Consider the following 20,783-nt stretch of genomic DNA (forward strand, 5'->3'; position numbering starts at 1 on the left):
AAGTTATTTACATCACTACCTAGTGTGGGCTAAAGCCCTTTTCCATAACTCAGGGGCTGATGCGTGCCTGGAGGGGTTTTGCAATAAGGACAATGACCAGGCAGAGAGGAGCCAGCCAGAACCCTCCATGGCTGGATTCGCCGCAGGACCATGGCAAGGGAGGGTCTCGGGAGCGATGGAACGACCCAGGAGCCCACAGCTCAGACAGAGACGCTCCAAGGGGGTCATGCTGTGATTTACAACAGAAGGCAAACCCAAATAGGGCCTGATGTGAGAGCGTAAAACAAGCATCCTAGATAGATAAAAATCAGGGAGGCTCACCAGAACACGCACGTGATCATTCCTGCCAGGAGAAAACTCTTCAACAGTTCTGGCTCAGGTGACCACAGGCAGAAGTTACCAAGCTTTCCCCAAAATTAAGAACAAAGAGACATTCAGTCATTTCTCGGTTTGATCCTTGCCCTCTTTAGAACAGGGTGCTTGCTAACAAAGCCCTCCTGGTTCCCTTCCTTTTCCGGGAAATTCAGGAGGTGTATTGGGTACAAACTTCAAAAAAAAGAAATCTAGTCTATACAAATTACATTAATATTTTCTAAATGGGACTAAGAGGATACCAGAAAGCAGAAAAATGCCTCTTTCCCGCTCCTTTGGGAAAGGAGAAACGACATTTGTATTTTCTCAGATTGCAATGACCACATATTTTGAGCAAACCCTTCCCCAGCCTGCCCGGCTTGGCTCTGCTTCCACCCCCGCGAGTGAAGCTGCTTGCGGCTACCCTTGAGGCTTCTTTGCTTGTTGCTGCCGTGGGCAAGCTGTAAATTCACCTCTTCTCAAACGACCTGCGTGCACTGCCAAACTAGCGGCAGTCCCAGGCACCGCCTCTTGCAAAATGCACTCTTGCTTGAGCCCTTCCCTCCGCTGTCCCCATAAAGTATCTGAAGCTCAGAGGAATTTCAGCACGTGGCAGAGCCCGCATTTGCAATAAACGTCATTTTACTGCCCTTGCAATGCCATGCTGGTCCCCAAGGACATATCACCAAGTGTTTGCAGCAGTCACTGCTTTGGTTGAATTCAAGTGGTAACACTGATGCACCATTTCCATCACAGTTTTGTCTCTTCAGAGAATGGTGCGTGCTTTAATTAGGATTTTACAGATTTCTTTGAGGTAGCAAGAGACAAGAGCGACAAATGAGTGTTGGGTGTTGGTGTTTCTATTTCTGGCAGCTTTAAAGCAATAGAAGAGCGGTGCATGGTGCCTAAAGCTGCACCCAGCAATGGAAGGGCTGAAGGAAATGGAGAACAGCCCCTCCGGGAAGGCTTTGTGCCTTCTCGTGGAAGGCTCTAAACACATCTTGTTACCCCCACTTACAGCTCCGTCTTCATGATGCTGGGGCTGCTCCTCAAGGGAGCCACACTGTGGCCTAGCTGCTCCCACACCAAGGACCGGACCTGCACCACTATCTACCTGGTGAACCTGGCTGTGACAGACCTGTTCCGCCTCTTCTCTTTGCCCTTGCTCATCCACTACATCCTGCAGGACACGCGGCCTTTTGGAGAGCTGCTCTGCAAATGGGTATTTTTCTTGTTTTACACCAACCTGTACAGCAGCCTCCTGCTGCTGACTTGCATCAGCATCCACCGCTTTCTAGACGTTTGCTACCCCATCAGCTTCCTACCCTGCTGGACCCAGCGCGGCTGCGTCTTGGGCACCGGTGTTCCTGCAGCTGCTGCCCACCTCCATCTATGCTCACACCAGCGGTATCAATAACCACATCATCCGCTATGACATGACGAGCCCTGAGAACCTCAGCAGCTATTTTCCCCTACAGCATCTGGTTTCTTCTTTCCTTTCCTTATCACTTTAGTCTGCTATTGTCTGATGATCAGAAGTCTCACCCAACACACCGGAGACACCAACCCCACCAGTAGTGCCGCCCCAGCCAAGTCGATCCGAATCGTTCTCCTGGTTCTGTGGGATTTTTGCTGTCTGCTCACTGCCATTTCACATCACCCACGGCATTCACCTCTTCATTCACGTGTACCAGGTAGCTGAGCGCCAACTCCTACAGCGCTGGAGTTTGCTTTACAAGATCTGGAGGTCACTGGTGACCTCAACAGCTGCATGAAAACCCTCCCTCTACTTTCTTTCTGGTCAAACTAACAGAGCCAGGCTCACCTTAGAGCTCAGGCTGCCCAAGGCAGGTCCTGTTGCCAGGCCTGCCATCAACACAGAGGGGACAGATGCCCCAGCAAGACTTGCCCCTTGCCAAGAAAGTACGTTCCTGCAGATTTGTTCCCCTTCACTGGGTATGAGACTTGGAGAAGAGCCATAAAACTCACCTGCACAACAACAACAATAAAAAAAGTACAATTACAACCCTCTCAGAGTGAGGGCAAACTGCAGTGAGGACAAATTTGGGTGAAGATAGGAAGTATTTTTATGAAGGACTGAGGGGCAAGTTGCCATCGTCTCCTGGGCGAGGTGTGACTAAATAAAGTTGAAATGCACCTTTTCCAAAAGGCATATACATCATTTCTAGTTGTGAAGAGGGCTGTAAAGAAAAATCATAGTGAATAACTGAGGAAGACACCTGAGCAGAGGTAAGCAGTCATCTCCAGCCGTGAGTTAGGTAATGAATTTTTAAAATGCTATGAGTGTACTTCAAAAAGCTACTTGAAGGCCAATTACCACCTAGCTACTGCTGCCTTGGTGGGGTCCATCACAGCAGCACCTTGGCTAAAGGGCAGCAGTCCCTTCTGCTGCTAGCCAGGAATATTCACACTGAATGCGCTACGAAGAGAGGCCTTTACCTTAGTGTAGCGTATTTCAGAAAAGGTAACAGAGTGATTCTCCACAGCACCTTCAGATGCAGATCACAACAGCAGCAGCCGCCAAAGTTTTCGGGGAGTTCACTAGCCAAGAAGCACCGGTTTGCCTAGCATACGGCAATTAAAAATGTGAACACACTGTCCGTATGGTCACATCTTAACGCCACACCTACGGCACATTCACTGTCACTGAGGCAAAGGTCTGGCTCAGAAACGTTCTGTTCTCTCTGCAAAGGCAGCTCAATAAAATAGCTAACCTGGTGCTCAGAGGAATGAAGAGCTTCTGATTTCTTCCCTCCCACAATGTCAAACCCCATTACATTTTATTTAAATGCCGTGGGCACTACGGGATACGAACAAGCTTTGACTATCTGTACAAAACTTAATGTGCAAGAACCTGATAAGGACCTCAGCAAGTGCCATAACAGAAATACAATTTGAGATGTTCTTAGAAAGTGCTAATTGCTTCCAAACCCATATTTGAGCTACAGACAACTGCAGACCCATTGCTGCCCACACTAGAGTCGCACACCTTCGTTCAAGCCAACTGGGAGCAGCAATTATTCAGGAGCTGCCAGCCATATGAGACCTAGAAAAAACTACAAGAATAAGAGGAATTGTTTTAGAGGCCGACAACAAATGATCTAGCTGCGACACTGACTGACTGCATCCACATAAGCGTCAGAATGAAAAAAGAGAAAAAGTAGAAAAGCAGTGACGGTATACGCCTAAGAAGCAGCAGAGACAGGGCGGGAGAAAGCGAGCTTAGGAAAAGCCAAGAAACCGGGTCCCGTTTGTTCATAACCTCTTCATAATACTCAACTCTAAGGAATTTGGCAAAAAAACCCAACTCAAAATTAAAGATAAAAATAAAAATGTTTTTCAAGTCATCTCTGCAACAGCAGTGGCAGCTTCCCTCAGAAGGGCAGACCAGATGGCCAGGACACGGTAACTGCTTCGGCTATCCAATTTTACACATGCTGACACAAGCCAGAGCCCAGACAAAACAGACAGAACTACTTTGACTTTTTTTTTTATTTTTACGAACATTTTTTTTGTTATTTAAATAAAACAAACCCTTTACTTCAGATGTGCCAGATCACGTCCATCGGAACTCTGGGCAGAAGTGCATTTGCTTTGTCCCTACCCGAGCATGGTTGGTGTAACCACAGTAACACGGGCAAACTCAACCAGGGAATCCAGATGAAGCCACCCAGCCAGGCAAGGCTGCTGCTATTTCTTTCTCTAACGTTCAGCAGACGGAGGCTTGGCAACGAGACAGAGCAGCTTGGCTTCCCAATCTGTTGATTCAAATTCAGCAGAGGTTGGTAACAACTGAAATCCACCACTTCTGACAGCTGTTTCGCGGGGCCACGCGAGCTGGTTTCAGCACAGTCCCTCACGGGTAATGACAAACAAAACCGTTCCTGCTGGCTTGCTCTGCGGCCACCTCAAAGACAGGCTGCTTGGAGCGTTCAGGATGAGGAAGAGTTCACTACTGTCGCTGTTACAAAATTTCCTGGAGGATAAAAAGCTTGTTGATAAGTACTATCTTTATGGCAGAAACGATGTTCCTAGTGACCAGTATTTATGAAAAAATTTCAAATGTGCAAAAACAATTGCATACTTACTTGGAGAACACCATGAGATGTGGAGCACCGCAGGGTCACTTGGGCAGCCACTCCATTACTGAATGTTTGAAAGAGATACTTCATGATTCATATGCATAGGAAGTTTAAATATTTAGAGAGTATTTCTATGCTTTAAACATTTCCTTTTGAAGAGGTCTGCATGAAAGCATGCTGTGTGTACTTAAGTCTAGGGCTTTCTGGCTTCCCATTCACGCCAATGCACATCTGCCCCGTCCGACAGAACACAGCGTGAACATATTAGGAACAGAGATTTTCACCTTACTCAGATGCGGCTCATTTTCAACAGCTCCGCTTTGCCTCTTTGCTTGACCATCTGCACAACAGGAAAAGTAACAAGAGAGCAGCTACAGTGGTTAACATACTCAGTGGACTAAACTAAATTTTTTAATGAGAAAGCCTATTGAAACATCCAGCAATGATTCCTTGAAGGAAAGACGTCAAAAGGAGAAAGAAAAAAGAAACAACACATCAAAGAACCACAAACACCCCACCCAACAGAAAGGAACAGAACCACCCAAAAGCCACAGCAGCTCTGGGTGTCCCCCATGCCTGGGGGTACCCCACATGAGCAGCAGAAGTAATACAGATGGGTAACGCTATTTGTATTCTTCCTAAGTTACACCTCCCTCAGAAATTTGCCCAGATAAATTTGATAAAATACCATGTTGAACCACTGCTTGCTACCATATTTACTAACTCTTCTGTAAACCGCTCCAGGCAAGCGAGCATATCCACTAGCAGAATTTAGCCAGACCACTGCAGTCCAGCAGCAGAGCCCAACCCAGAAACTCTGTATTTAAAAAAAAAAAAAAAGTACCAACAGCTTCTTTGGCTTGTGGGTTAGAAGCCGTTAAGGGAAGCTTCGCACGGGGAAAAAGGCAGTCTTACAAAGATAAGCAGCTTACAGCTCAAGCCATTCCAAATTCATTGCAAACAGGACTCGCACAAATACTGCCAAGGAACAGCCCCTCCCCAGCCAAGGCGGGCAGCCCGCTCGCTGCTGTAGCTGCTGGCCGTAGCCCTCCCACAATGATCACAACCAGATTTTCACTATCAAAGAGAAACCGCATTTCAGAATTAAAAAAAAAATGAAAAATCCATTTTCCTCTTGACGATCGACCTGAACCTATGAAGCACGTGTTGAAAGTCTGAAGCACAAACACAGCAGTGAGACTAAAAAGGCTGGCAATAGGAAGAAGGCGGCTCTATCCTATCAGAAATTTATCGGGGGATAAGGCCACAAAAGCCAGATGGCTCCTATGCTGCACATCCACAAATGAAAAATGGAGGTAAAGGAAATCAAGGGGCTGAAATCCCTCAGAAAGGAAAGGCCAGGGCATTTGGAATTGAGCTGACGCGGGAAGTTACATCATTTACAGAAGTCCACCACAGTACTTTAGCAAGATGCACAAGGGTACAGGGAATTTCGGAACTGAAAATAAAGTTTCAACAAGACATTAAGTTCACAGTTACTGTCTGTCATGTCACATGTGAAACGCTGGCCCGCAGGTAACAGCAGAGGAGTTATCCACAAGCACAACACATCAGAATTAGGAGAAGCAGCTAGCTGAAGGAGATGAAGAGCAACAGAAGAGCAAGAATCTAACTCCCTCCCTCCGCAAGAAAGAAAAATGCATCAACCCATCAGTGCGGGGAACTGGGGAAAACTTTGCCTTTGGATCCTCAAAGATATACTTCCCCAGAAACTCTACGTATTTCTCAGGGGAAAGCAGAAGTCATGCTTCTTTAAAAAAAAAAAAACAAACCCAAACGCAACAACAACCACCAAGGGCAACAACGCATCACTAAGAAGTCAGGTAAGAAAAATACACGTGCCAATATCCATTTAAAGCTTTTATTAAAAAAAAAAAAAAAAAAGACCCAGAATGCACAAGTCTACAAGGAAAAATAAACCATCTTGCATCAACCAGTCTCAGAGCTGATAGTGTTTGATTCTCAAAGGAAGCATAGAAAGGAACGATAAAAATTATGACAGCTCAGGGTACCACATCCCAGCACAGTTCACAACCTGCCACTTCATTTTCCTAGATTGTTCTTCAGAATACAGAACTATTAACCAAAATAGTCCTGGCTTAGTCTTTCATGAAGACAAAAAAAAATCTCCACTGAAAAGTATCTTTAAAGAAAAAGACCTTAAGATCATGAGTTCCAGAAGGTCTGCTTAAATTATAGTAGGCAAAAAACCCCATGTTACAGGTATAACGTAATACTTTTATTATAACAAACTACTTTCTCTGCTATCAAGCAATTCGTCAAAGGCTCTTAAGCATTTTGTGGCACACAAGGACTCCCTGAAGGCAGCCAAGGAAAGCTCACTCACTCCTGTGTGCCTTAATCTCTACTTGCACAGCAGCTCCAAAAAGCCAGATGCTCTTGCTTTTTAAAATAAGATTAGCTTAGTTTAGGAATAGTTTGTCCAATTACCTAAGTAAGTGAGCCTTTATCATTGACAGAAACGAAGGAAAAAGCACTCCACGGGAGTTGCTAGTAGCTAGCTATTCAGCAACAAGCCTTCCACTGAAAATTCCGCTTCCACTAAAATTATGGAAAAGCTTTGAGTTTCATTATGAAATCGAACATTTTTCCACTGAACGCCAAACTTCAGTTCTTGCATTTAATGCTTTTCATCATTTTTACTCACAGTTTCTTAAAAATACATCAATTTTCACATTAATCAGGACTTACATGAGGTTTATTGCTAAGCCTGCGACCCGGGATTAAATTCCAGGGCTGGCACTTTTTGAACTGTAACACTGACTGTTGTATAGTTTGGTTTCCTCTGAAATATTTGCTAGGACCAAAATAAAAAGGTAGCCTTTCCTTACATTTTTCTATAAGAAAAAATGGAACAGACCATTTCCGACATGGTAACCGAGTTGTTCAACCTGAGAAGCTAAATAACCCATACCTACCCCAAGGCTCATTTCACAGCAATTTGATTATTGAAACAAAAGCTTTCACATTTCAGACATCGTTGAAGAGATCAAGTCTTAGCTATCGACTCGAGCTACTCACTGAGTATTTTAGACAGGAGGGTGTAGTACATAGCTCAAGGGGCCAAATAAACAGCCAGTGGTCCTTCCTTGGTATCTGTGTTATTTACCCACGGTGCGGAGGGGAAGCTTAAGCCAAGTATTTTTAAAATAGGATCTATGCTTGCGGAAAAGTATGGTGCATCACTCTGCTTTCGCTGTGGTACTTCTCAGTACTGGAAGCAAAGTTTTGTGTACCAGGAACTTCAATGTGTTTCTGCATTTGCAAGCGGGGCAAGATGCTATTTCAACACGCTTCTGTGTACCATTGTCGATAAATAGGAAGAGTAATTATCTGGTAGCTGCAAAAAAAATAAAATTAAAAAAAAATCATGCATCATAAGAAGCCTGCTCCTCAACTTATTTCATCCGCCAGCCATTGATTCATTTTCTTCATTAGATTTCTAATTACCATTGGTGATACTTCATTTCTGGGAACAAGCATGCATTTAGCATTTTAATCAGAGGTTGATTTGCCAGCTATTTGAAACAATAAGCCAAGTTCTTAAAATAAACGTCTCATTGTTCTAGTGTTCATTATTAATACCTCTACTTTGTTATTAATACCTGAGCGCCTAGTCTGGAGAGGTATTTATTCCTTAAACTAAAGTCATCAGCTTTTGGCTGTAATTTAGCCAAGTCATCTTCATTTTGACGTCTGAGTCTCTCTTGTTCTTCCACTCTGGAAAAGAAAATTGGTTTAAGATATTTGCACTGAGGAGTGCAAACCCAAGCAACTTTATCTTGCGTACGCACACAAGTTCTATTTTTAATAACTAGAAGGTTGTAATGTTTATAGATGAATACAGGATATGAGATTAAAAGAGACTACGAGATGCGTATGGATTACTCTAATTCAGTGTAAAGAAAGGGTGAGGCTGTTTTCTGCAGTTTCCTTTTATTTAGATTGCAAGACTTCGGTAGAAAGATAAACCTTTTGATTTTCACAGATTACAACATGCTCAGTGAGCTTTTGTAACAGTTTTTACTATCTCTTTATTAAACAAGCTTTCACTCCTTAAAATAAAGATTACAATACAAAATAATCAGTCGTCAAAAATGCAAATAAAAGACTGCTCAGCAGTCTTCAGAATTAATAGCAGTCTCCTACAAAAGAGTCAATATTTGACCAGAGCGCTGTCGCTCATTTTCCACGTAAGTCTCAAACAGGACCCAAGAGAGCTCTAAATACACTTAGTTTAAGACAGTGGTTTGCATTAAGAGTGTGACAAAGGTAATAACAGTGACCCGTTTCTAAGCTCTGTAAAGCAATGAGCCTCCTTACAGAACATAAAATGCCGTTACGTTAAGAAATCTCCACCCCCACCAAAACGGTAGCGCTGCACACAAAGACACTTTAGACTAATCTTGATCTCAAGATGAACAAACATGCAAACATGCCTTGGGTTGCAGGGTACCCTCTCCAGTGGCAAAGCTTAAACACAGTGCAAAACCCTGTAAACCCACTCTGTTCAAATGAAAAGATGATTTAGCATTACTTAAAACTGGTTACAAAGCATAAAATTTAGCCATTTACTGTAAATCCCAGCATGTTAAGTTTCTTTTCCAAAGAACTACTGTCCAGTGCTGACCACCAAACTAAACACTACAATTCTTCAAGTTGACATGATGCTGATCAAATGCTCCCCACTTCTGGATGATATTTGCTATTCAAATTTCTTTTCTGCAAGAAACATTGTAATAAAAATTACTGAAAATATTGTTCTAAGACACTACATCCCACAGCATACACCAATACAAAGCCACCTTTCACAGTAAATACTGGAAGTGTCACACACATCCCACATGGGCCAGGCTGATTGAAAAGCAGCTCTATTTGGACACAGAATTCCTTTGCTCCTGGGTACAAGGTGAAGGATTTTTTTGTTGCGTTTGTATTGCTTTCGGCTGAGAATGATGCTTATCACAAGTAAGGTAGCATGCTCATCAGGGCTGGTGAGGTTTTAGTTTCCTTGAGCTTTCCTCAAGACCAACGTGTAAAAAGCCCACAAATTAGGACGAGAAACTAAACCATGTTAAACCCTGCAAGTCACTTGACTAGACCTTGTTGACAGGTGTTTGGTGGGTTTTTTTGAGAATAACTTAATTATCATCATACCAACATTACACAGTCCAGTTTCACAGAAGCCCATAAAGCCCATTTATATGAGATGTCTTGTTAGCAAAGTATTTATCTGGAATTAATTTATATATATGCTGCGAGATGTATGATATCTGCAGGCGAAATACAGTTACCTATTAAAAAGTAAAGAATTCCGACAACATTATAGGCAAATGAACTTCAAGATCTGAAGAGACTCGCTGAGCTGAATTAGGTCAGAACAGAAAGCATTTCAAAAGGAAAATGCCGTGTTGTTCACATGCGGCTTGAATTCTACAGATGTTGTCTTGAAAGCTGTGACTTGCTGCATATTGACTTACTCTTACACATGACAGGTGTTAAACTATGACTAGAGTCGTGAAATGCGTACATTCTGCCCTCTCCAACAGTTCTCAATCACGATCTCACCAAAACAAAATTTCTTAGACTTGTTCTACCCTTAAGCAAATTAAACATTTCCTTTAAATATAATAAAACAATAGATTAGCCAAGACTTCATCCCCATTGATATTACATTCTCCAAGGCACACATTTTCAAGCCTCTCAGCACTAACTAAAACTAGGAAAAGGTAACACAATTTTTTGGGTGCTGAGACACTACTGGAAGAAGTATCTTCAACAAGGTCATCAGGACAAACTAAGCTGCCCAAACTCAGTGTGACGGACAGACTTTACATTATGTCTACTTAAAAAAAAGCATTTTCTCTACACATTTAAGTAGGGAAGCTACAGAGAACAGAGCTACAGAGAAGCTAACAGAGAAGCCGGAGTGGAAGGGTCTTTCGTTTTGTCTTTAGGTGACATCTCTTGATGGACTTTGCCATACAATGCTTTTTCTTCCCTCTTCCACCAGTATGAGGCAACTATTTTGAAAGTTGTAAGACTAACCCAGTGTTTGACTCTCTCGTACAGCATTCCATACCCACCGAGAGCTTTATGCCTCATTTAGCATTCTCAGATAGCAAACAAAAAAGGAAGTAAGATTTCTGCTCTGCAGACAGGATAAATCCAGTGCCCTAGAACTTGGGATGTCCCAACAGCAGGTGACTGATACCTTCACATTTGCTCAAAAAACACTCCTAAAAAGCAAGAGTACCTGATTCCAGCTGTTAGGGCTATGCACAGCAATGGACCCTTAACTTGGCACCAATGTTTTGTCAAGACCAAGGAAGAGAATTTTTTAAGTTACTATTCTGAAGAGTGTCACTGTCCTTATTTTCTGTAGAGAGGCAAGCAGGATGTAAGTCTCCCACAGAATGAAGTTTGCTTAATTGAACTATCAAAACTTGCTTATTTCAATAGCTTCTGCCCTAAGCTCACCTCAAGTACTCCATTTCCTTTTAAAGGAAGTGGATTCCAATTTCTTGAAATACCCCTGCCCCATCTGCTTTCTAAAAAATGGAAACTCTTCACTGTAATCGGTAACATTAATGACACAGATCTGACCACAAACTGAGTTTCACATTAGCACTGCAATTTAAACTCAAGCCACAGTTTTCAGAGACAAGCTGAATTAAGACTTCTAAATAAGACTGCAAGAGCAGCAAGCTGGAACTGAAGGGGAAGTGACTGGAGTGTAGTTTCTTCTGAAGAGAGATGTAGCTTTTAATGACACTTAAAAAGACTGGTCCATGCATTACCTGACATTAAACCCAGGTAATGTTTGCTGCTGACTGGGTCAGGTACGCACCATATAAACGCTTCATATAAATGAAGCACACTTTTAAATAAGCGATATAACACTTTTTAAACACACTTCAGTTCTGCTTAGTTGGAAGGCTACTGAAATAAAGAAAAATAGCGAGGAAAAATGCCAGAAAAAGACACCTGGTTAATGGCTATTTCCTCTAATTATTTATCCACAGGAGGCAGGAATACGAAATCCTACTACTAACTGGTAAGAAGGAAAATAACATTCAATAAAAGTGTCAGAGCTACGAGAGATTGACTTCAGACTGTACCCTACTTAATTATTTCAGGTTAAACATTTCATAAGGACGCTGTTCTTTATACTTACTCATTTGCAGCTACTTTTTGCAGTTTTTCCCTTTTCTTTGCAGACCAGTTGAGATCACCACCTGCAACAGAAGTAATACACACTTTGAAAATTTTAAAATTGGTCTTTTTGCATTATATCTTTGGTATCTGTGTTAGGGATAATAGAGGATGGTCCGAGTGAGGCACGATGGAAAATTCCTAGTTGAATCAAACCCAGTATACTGAACTGGGTTTGAACCAAACCCAGTGCTGAGAAAAAGGACCTCAGTACTGTTGCTGCAAAAAACTACGTGTGTATCCATGAGAACCTGACCTTCGGAGAAGAAGATAACAAGAAGGGAGTACAACAGTGTAGTCAGGTATCAGGCAGCCGCTGTTAGCAAAGCTGGATCATGAGTCTGGTAAATTCCGGTAAGGCTCACTGCATGCGCTGGCCACGCGTGCAGCGACTCTAGCCTGTACTTTTCCACTCAATCTGGTGCAGGATATACAGGGGCTGTTTCAGGCCGGGGAGACAGAGAGAGAGACATGAGTGCACTTTGAAGATACAGGGGACACCCTGACCACGCTGTGCCTTCCCTTCCTCTGCCATACTGATGCAGCTCCTCGTTATCCTGCTGCTCAGTGGTGCTACTACGATCTACGGGGTGGTAAGACTCTCTGAAGTAACTTTTGGGACAATTGGGAACTGGTTAGCAAGGCTTCGCAATAAAGCTGAATTCACTGGGTTTTTTTTCTGTAGCAAGGCTTCACAATAAAGCAGACTTAACCTTTCCCCCTCCCCCTCATTTGTGTGGGCTCCGGTTTGTACGTTGGAATCTTTAAAAAAGAACCGGTTACAGTATCGCACCTCACTACAGAAGTTGTCAGTGCACTTGACAAAGGCGTAGTCATTTTATGAAAGTAGAAACTGAGGTAAAGAGAAAGAGCAATGTATTCATAATCATCCGAGCAAGCAAAATCAGGACCCAAATTAAGCTCTCAAGCCTGATCCAGTTTTCTATTGAGTAACAATGAAGTTTCTCTACAACCCACCATAACACCCCATAAAACTAAAGAAAGAGGAAACAACTTTGAAAGAAACAAATTAATATCCCTTCCAGACCTTTCAGTAGTTACTGCTTCAAAAAAAAACAGTTGAGAAAGAACACTGCTATTTGAAGGAAAGTCTACAGAATTCAGTTTTTATATTTGCAGATACATGTGCAGTCAAGTTTGAGACACAGCTTAGAAAGAGCTGCAGAATATGCCATACATTTATTCAGGTCATCTAAAAGAACAGAACAGGTATCACTGCCCTGCTGATGAGATTTAACGTCACAGCAAGGTTCAGGGAATTACACACTGCAGCACCTACAAAAGCGATATTACAAGGACAAGGCCTCATCAAGAGATGCTCCTGGTACCAAAGCCGTGAGCTATAGCACCTGCCACAGGACCGTACACCACCACCTGTAAACAGTTCAGCTTGATAATTTCAAGAATTATGATTAAAAAAATATATCAAGAGAAACTGAAAACACTTACTTACCTGTGAGGTGATTCACGAAATACAGCATGACCACAGCTATTAGTGACACTAAAAAAAAAAAAAAAGGAACTGTTTTAGCTGAGAAATTCCCAACAGCGACAGAACAGCAGCTTTAACATACGACAAAGATTTTTCATGATAGTTGTAACTGAAGGGAGATTTTTGCGAGCAGCATCTCTTAATTGCTTCTGAAAATTCCACTTGCTCGTAAGTAGCACAGTAACTCAGAAAAGGTTATTTTAGTTTTAGTTATATCAATAACAGCCCTTGTAAACATAGCCTTTAAGAGTATCATTCACCCACCCTTTTACTCACTCTTCGTATTTTTTCAAAACACTGAAACTACTTACATTAAATCACTTCAAGAAAACCACAAAACACTTCACCAGGTTTGAGTTACTTTCAACATTGCCCCGGTTGAAACCTCTATCTAACTGTAAGAGAGGAGTTATTACTGTTTTACAGGAAAAAAGCCTAATAAAGCTTTCTGAATGTACAGAATCCATTTTGAATGTTTTTAGTACTTACAGCAAACACAAGCACTGAAGAAGACTTCAAGAAACAAGTATCCTCTTGTGTCCAGAATCATCCCAGCTGCTATAGCAATAATTGCTAGACCAAGATTCTGGATAGACTGCATACTAACACATAAACAAAGGATTACCACTGTGTAGAAACTTATTTTTAAAGAAAACATCATTAGCAGCACTGAACAAACGACGAGATTAACTTCCCCCCATTTGTTATGACATGTGACAGAGTCATGACTACACGTTTTTGCAGAAGCTTCTGTGCATCCACCACACACACACACACATCCTGAAACTACACGGGACTTCCTGCTAGACTGAACTTGGAGGAATTAGTAACCATTAACTGCTTGCTATTCAGTGGTTCAATAGTATCAGGACACAGTCACTGCAGAGCAACACAGACAGACAGATTTAAGAACTTACAAGCCATAAGCAGTTCCCAGCTGGTGTTCTGGAACAACAAAGGCCACCATGGGCCACAGGGCACAGGCAAGCAATGAGTAAGCCACTCCCAGCAAACACTGGTGAAATAAAAGCAAGTAAACAGATGTTAGACAAGATGCATTTTTGCTGTAAAGTTCTAATAAATTAATATTTTGATTTTCCCCTTTTCCCAAAAGAGGAAAAAAAAAACACAGCTAAAGTAACACTTTTTGCAATATCATTCCAAATAAATACGCACAGATGCATATTTAGAAGGAGAACGAACTTTTTCCAGGAATGGCCCTATCTAATTCGCATTAAGTAAAGAGCTTGAATTGAATACCCAGAGAAAAAGATCAATGCTGCAACTTGTCACTAGGAAAATACCTGAAAAACAAGGATCCTGTTTTTTAACACTGATACACTGGTGAGCACCATGTTTAAGCCTGTAAACCTTAGTTCAAGAGCAATTTTTCAAGGAATCTGCCCTAAAAAGGGAAACTGATAACAAAGATTTTCATTGACATTTACTACTACCCAATACGGCACATTAGAGACTGTTCAAGTGATAGTAATAAGCTTCAGAACTACACCAAAAGAAGTTGTTTTAGGAGAAAAGGGAGCACCTAGCAGAGTAATCTAGCAATAGCTAGCGTAAGGAGCGTCCATGAAGCACGAGAGCAGACCTCTGCAACAGAGCACCAGCAAACCACAGATACCGTGACAAGTTGAGGCCACCTCTGAAGGAACAAGGAATTGCCACTCCATACAGCCCTCTGGTCTAATCCCATCCTTCCTACGAAGATGAACACCCTTTTGCACTAAACAACTATAGAATTACTGCTACAGGCTGCAGCAGCCAGTATTTTCCACTTCAAAACACACGTACATAACTACCGCCTCCCTCCACAAACAGCAAAACCTGAAGCATTATCTTTAGGCCACAGACAGCTCACGTTAGTTTTGCCTGTATTATGCATTCTTTGCTTTCTCATCGTCTTCAGTTTTAAACTCAGTTTCACATAGTAAATCCTTCTTAAAGTCAGGGACATGAAAACAGGTTTTGACGACTACCTAACCAGCCAGAAGACAATGGCAACTTATGCAGAATAATTAATAATCAATACCATTTCTTATTTTATCATGTTTAGCTATAAGTCTCAGAGAATTAGTTACCATTGCTATCCAGGGGTTCCAGAAAGTAAAAGCCAACATAATGTGAGAAGCAAGTGTAGTTATTACAGCACATAAAACCCAGATGATATTCTTTCCAACTTTATCTACCAGGAGTCCAAAGACCGGGGACATGGGTGCCGATATGATATACACGATACTACAAGAGAATAAAAATAAAAGAACTGAACACTATCTAGCCATGGATAGCTGTAGGTGTTAGACAAAACAAGTGTCCAGACAAAACACCATATTCCCTTGTTACCTGTGAGGCCATAAGAAAAAACATACAACCCACTCCCTCCCCCCGCCCCCCACCCCCAAACAATAGACTCCAGAACTCGAAATTCCCAAAAGGTCCAAGGACATGCAAACATTCAGCATCCAAGGAAAAAGAGTGACATACTCCAAACTCTTGGAATCGTATACTAGCAAGTGTTTTGCTATTTTTGGGTTTTATTTGTTTTGGTTTTTTGCTCCATCACAAATTCATCTTCAACTTAGGAAAATTTAGTTCATTTAGTGCTGCTATTAAACTGTTTTATCACTCAGAAGGGAATCACCGAATACCAAAATAATACCCTTCAGACAGAGCCTTTTCTTTCCTTTTCCTCAATGGGAACATCTAAGATGTTTTTATTTAAACAAATACCCACACCTCCCAATTATTCCTTGGGCCACGTGAAATCCATCCACTTAAATATAAATGACCAAATACGGTCAGAACCCAAAGATACATACAGCCCCTAGAACACAGCAGTAGCACAATCAACCACAATATACCTGTTAATTGCACTTGCTTCTTGAGATGAGAATTTGAATTTCTCAATAAAGAAAACCCTAAAAAAAACGATTTAGAAAAATGAATACTTGTATGACATGAAAGAAAAATTAAGCTAGACAAAGACACAACAACCTAGTTTACAGGTTAACACTTAAATATACCTATATAGCTTTGACGTAAACATGCTATCACAGATCCTCATTTATAATGCATTTAGGAGCTTATTATCAGACTCTACAAATTTTTGTCTAAGGACTATTCAAATTACACTTTGGGGAAAACATCCAAAGTACATAACCAGCATGTAACCCAACAATAAGACATTAGCAGTAAGCATACAGTAAGAGACAAAAGTGAGAATTTCTGGAATACATTCACGAGCCAAAAAAAAAAAAAAAAAGGCATCTACATTGCTGACTGTAAGGTCTCTCTGAGTCATCTCAGACTTTTCCATCTCACTCAACGTAAAACATGCATTAAGCTCGAGAGATCTCCTTCTAATTCCAAGTGTATTCAGAACCCATCTGATTGAGTTATTAGATCAGGTCATGTGGTTCAAAAGGGAAAACTACATACGAATGGTTCAAGTTTCAACTTCATATATACCAAAGTCAGCACAGTAGGAGAGTTCCAGTCCAAAGTTGTAACTACATTTAAGCCCCTACCAGACACTCCAGCAGTCAACAGCTGGAGTATGAAAGGAATTGAATGTGAGAGCTGTCCGCAGCTTTCTACACGAAAACTCACGCCATGCTTTAAGTCTGTATCAAGTTTTAATCAGGAAGTGGAACACGCATTAAGCTTTTGAGTTCTGACAACTCAGCCTATGCCAAGCTGAGCTGGCATACCAAGCCAACGGTATTTCCCGCAAAGCTCGGCACGTAAGGAAACTATAAGAGTAATTTTAATTTGTATAGCAAACAATGCCACAGAAGAAGTGACAAACAACAGCACAGACTCGCTGGGAAACCAGTGGTTCCGTAGCCATCTGGGATTATTAAATACTAGCCTTCAGCTCTCCCTTTACAAGTAGCTAGTTAAACCCTGGGCAAATTCAAGAGGAATAGCTGCATAAGTGAGACTGACTTACTTTCCGAGTCCAATGAAAGGAAAAACCGCTACATAGTAACAGACACAGATTACAAATATAAGCCACAAGGACAAGGAGAAGTCCTTCACATCAGTCAGCTTAATCACTTCACCTGGAGTGGGGCAAGAGACAACATTGCTTCAGTCAGCATAAGCGTATCTGAATAATGTTTATTCAGTGAATAAACATTAAGGTGATCATAAGTCACTACTAAAGCATATATTCCTGACATTTATCTACTCTCATTTAAAATTTACAAAGTGAGATTCGGTTAAGAATACAGAAGTCCTAACTCAACAGTGCCAAAGTCAAGAACAAATTGTCTCTCCCACGTTAAGCTGGATGTACAAGTTCTCTAAAGCTTCTGAAAGTATTATGCAGCAGAATTAAATACAAACCACTTTTTCAAGGAAATGTTTAATCAGCTAGCAAAATTCAGGTCTGAGGCTTCACGTTATATGCTCTTACTTGGATCTCAAATTTAGTTTATTTTTAATCGGTCTAAATTCTCCCACAGGGAAAACTCAAAACATCACACACTGATGGAGAAGAGCTGCATGTTCTTCCACATCTATTAACGGAAATAAGACCAATTCCAACAAAAAAAAGGTACCAGTTGTAATGGCACAGATCAAATTGATGTGAACTGGGAGGCTTTCCACATGCTTTATAAATAAAGCAAATGATACTGCATCTGCCTGTACACTGGTGTTTGAAACTGTAAAACTTCCTATTGATATAAAAATGAACTAAAAGTTCCGATTAAAGCTGTAACTGTGAAAAAGATGTTAAGGGGCAGCCACTGAATTACAGAAAATGCAAACCTACACAGCGCATAGAGTAACTGGAAGGGTCTGTTCCAGAATGAAAGACTGAAGTCAGAATGAAGCCCAAGGCAGGGTCAGCCACACCACTCACCCGTCTTCCCTTGCTCTTTACAAAGAAGCTTCTGCGCCCTCCTGTCCAGATAAGCAAGGATTAATGCACAGGTCAGTGAAAAGAGACATGTTATGCCACCTGAAAGAAGAGACAACAACTAAACATGTCGCATTGCCAAGTAGTAATCTGGCTTTTAAGCACAGCTAGTGTAGCGTACGTTTACATATCTACTACAGACTAAGTTTAGCACTGGCTTGTCTTAAGTATAAGACTCAATAGCTGTACAACTCAAGGAACAAGGTGTAAATGCTGAAACCTGCCACACCAGAGACACCTGCCTTGAAATAGAGTACAAACATGTAGCCACATTTATTTTATTTAAAACACCACCACCACCACTCCCCCTCGGCCCAGCCAGGCTCCTTATCTGTACCTTGTAATAACAGAAACAAAACCTGGGCCTTGTTACCAGCACCAGGGCCTTAATACCCATGGCTCTGGAGGAAAGGAACGCGGATCCGACAGTAGTTGAAATTTCACTTTTACATCAGACAACTACGCACAAGCTTTGACATGATGCCTTTCAGAAAATTATTCAAGTCTGTCTTTTACCCAAAGCATGTGAAACGTTTCATCTCCATGAGATACAAACTTGAATTTGGCAACCACAAAAAAAATTCACACAGCAGTTTATCAGATGCAGTAGTCACACATTCTACATAAGAATATTAGCCATTGATAGAAACAGTATTTGAATTGCTCTTCCTAGTCTCAAATATATTTGCCCTACTTTCAAATTAGTAAGAAATCATTAACATGTATGCATGCTGTTCAAATTCAGAAGCCTAAAATAGCAGATGACATCAATTAAAATATTACTGACCTATCATGAGGGTTAACCCAAGAGTACTGGGACCAGTATAGCCCAGAAGATCTCGAACTCTAGAGTACATCCATCCCATGATATTCATGTTCACTGTGCTCCCCTAGGCAGAACAGACTCATGTGAAGAATAACGTATTTCACAATTATACGGATCAAAAAGGAACATCAGGCAGACTGCTTATTGAACGGTGTTTAAAAACTAACAGGTAAGATGCTATACAGAGAACACAAATCACCAGCAACAATGATAAAAGTATTCGCTGCTGGTTTCGTCAGTGTTTCTAACAAATAACCATTGCAACAATAACATACCATCACAAACAGACATTTTACACAATGCTAACAGTGTCTCGCTGGAGATGTTAGAAGCACCATAAACGTACGTCATACCTTGCATTACCTCATAAACTGAGTTGAATTTAATACCACATGTTAAAGCAAACAGGATTCCTACCTGATAGGCACTAGGAAGAAACACTTCTTTTTTCCCCCCTTCCCTCCCTAGAGAAGAGACCCATGGCTGCGATATCATGGCTAACAACAGAGAGCCAACTGCAGTTCAGCCGAGACAAGGCAACTGCTAATTAGCAACAGCCTGAACACAAACCCAGACCCAGCTATGACCAGCTAACCCTCTTTTACCAAGGCAAATACCTGCAGTGGTTCAAGATACCACAGGCTGATGAGGACCCCTAACAGGAGAGGCATGTCTCCACTCTCTTCATTCGCAGGCTGGTGTATTAGTGTGAACCCACCTCTAGCAGCAATTTAAGGGATTGTATCAAATCAAAACAGCACAGCTCAGATGCTGTCACACATTTCCTATCAGAACCAGCAACAGGGACAAAACCACCTTTACAACAGCAGATAAAGACGGGAGTTCTTAAAGTAGCCATCCCAACTCATTTACCAGAGCCTGCACTTAAGACCCCGAGCCACGAGCTGCACTCAGTTAAGGAAACATTTTACAATATGCCAAGAATCAATGTCTGATGAAATGCAGCGCTGTGACTGTCCCACCCAGTAATCTACACTAATAACACCACCAGGCTTCTTCAGAAGTTTGATTCTAAGAAACCTTATTAATTCATTTCCTTGTGCATCCTTTGTCTACTCACCACAAATTTTTAACATTTCAAATTTAACATCCATTTTTAACTAAAACTCCCTAGAGAGCATTAGAAATGCTATTTTCCACCCATCTCACTGCCAAGACAAGCCACACATCTTAAAAGTCTATGAATTAAAGCTATACAGTTGTCCACTTACAATTCTCGCCATGCTTAGTTGTAATCCAAACACAAGATTTAATTCCTTGCCTTTAAACCAACTGACCGCATATGTGTTTTGTGCCACAGCTAAGGACTCTCCACCTATTCTAAAAAAGAAAGCAGGCACAAAAGAAAACACATTACTTGCGACATGCAAAGCAACACGGAAGCAGTCCATCACTTGCTGGCAATACCAAGATGACAGTATTTCAGAGAAATTTGTCTATGTACAGGTAGATTTAATGCATATATGCAAGGCAGTAGAAGTCTTAAAGACAAAGCAAAAGAGAATTGCAGCATCTTAAGAATAATTCAGAGTACCAGGTATCTTAAATAGTTTAGGAGGGATTATAATTGCCTTTGGTTGTTTACAGAAATTAAATCAATGGGCAGCAGATTCTCATTTCTCTTCTGCATTAAAGAATCAGGTGGTATAGATCCTGACACAAATGAAACCAAATCCAGGCATCTTCCCTGGAATCTGAATTTAACAGAATCATCTGCCCGCACCCCAATACAGTTGGCCAGATTTTCTAACATTTTTATGCTGTGGCACATTC

At 41.4% G+C, this 20,783-nt stretch overlaps 1 protein-coding gene across 6 annotated transcripts in view; it reads right to left on the reverse strand.

The window, feature by feature from the left end:
* Nucleotides 1–20,783, reverse strand: part of MFSD1 (major facilitator superfamily domain containing 1) — a 36,348-nt gene that overhangs the window by 13,544 nt on the left and 2,021 nt on the right. For 3 of the 6 annotated variants that reach the window (XR_012587532.1, XR_012587533.1, XM_074591259.1), the window contains exons 6-15: nucleotides 20,222–20,330; nucleotides 18,951–19,053; nucleotides 18,107–18,205; nucleotides 17,189–17,300; nucleotides 16,098–16,154; nucleotides 15,318–15,474; nucleotides 14,142–14,239; nucleotides 13,714–13,826; nucleotides 13,186–13,233; nucleotides 11,674–11,734 (exon numbers count right to left, since the gene is read on the reverse strand). Coding sequence is in view for 3 of the 6 variants with exons in the window: in XM_074591259.1 (XP_074447360.1) it covers nucleotides 11,674–11,734; nucleotides 13,186–13,233; nucleotides 13,714–13,826; nucleotides 14,142–14,239; nucleotides 15,318–15,474; nucleotides 16,098–16,154; nucleotides 17,189–17,300; nucleotides 18,107–18,205; nucleotides 18,951–19,053; nucleotides 20,222–20,330 (957 nt within the window). In the remaining 3 variants the exon portion in view is untranslated. Of the gene's footprint in view, nucleotides 1–3,871; nucleotides 4,349–4,460; nucleotides 4,795–6,310; nucleotides 7,837–8,101; nucleotides 8,217–8,411; nucleotides 9,219–11,673; nucleotides 11,735–13,185; nucleotides 13,234–13,713; nucleotides 13,827–14,141; nucleotides 14,240–15,317; nucleotides 15,475–16,097; nucleotides 16,155–17,188; nucleotides 17,301–18,106; nucleotides 18,206–18,950; nucleotides 19,054–20,221; nucleotides 20,331–20,783 lie in introns of those variants that run through there. The other 3 variants (XR_012587531.1, XM_074591257.1, XM_074591260.1) reach the window with 3 other exon arrangements.

Source organism: Larus michahellis, chromosome 6, assembly GCF_964199755.1.
Source record: "Larus michahellis chromosome 6, bLarMic1.1, whole genome shotgun sequence".
Classification (NCBI taxonomy): Eukaryota; Metazoa; Chordata; class Aves; order Charadriiformes; family Laridae; genus Larus; species Larus michahellis.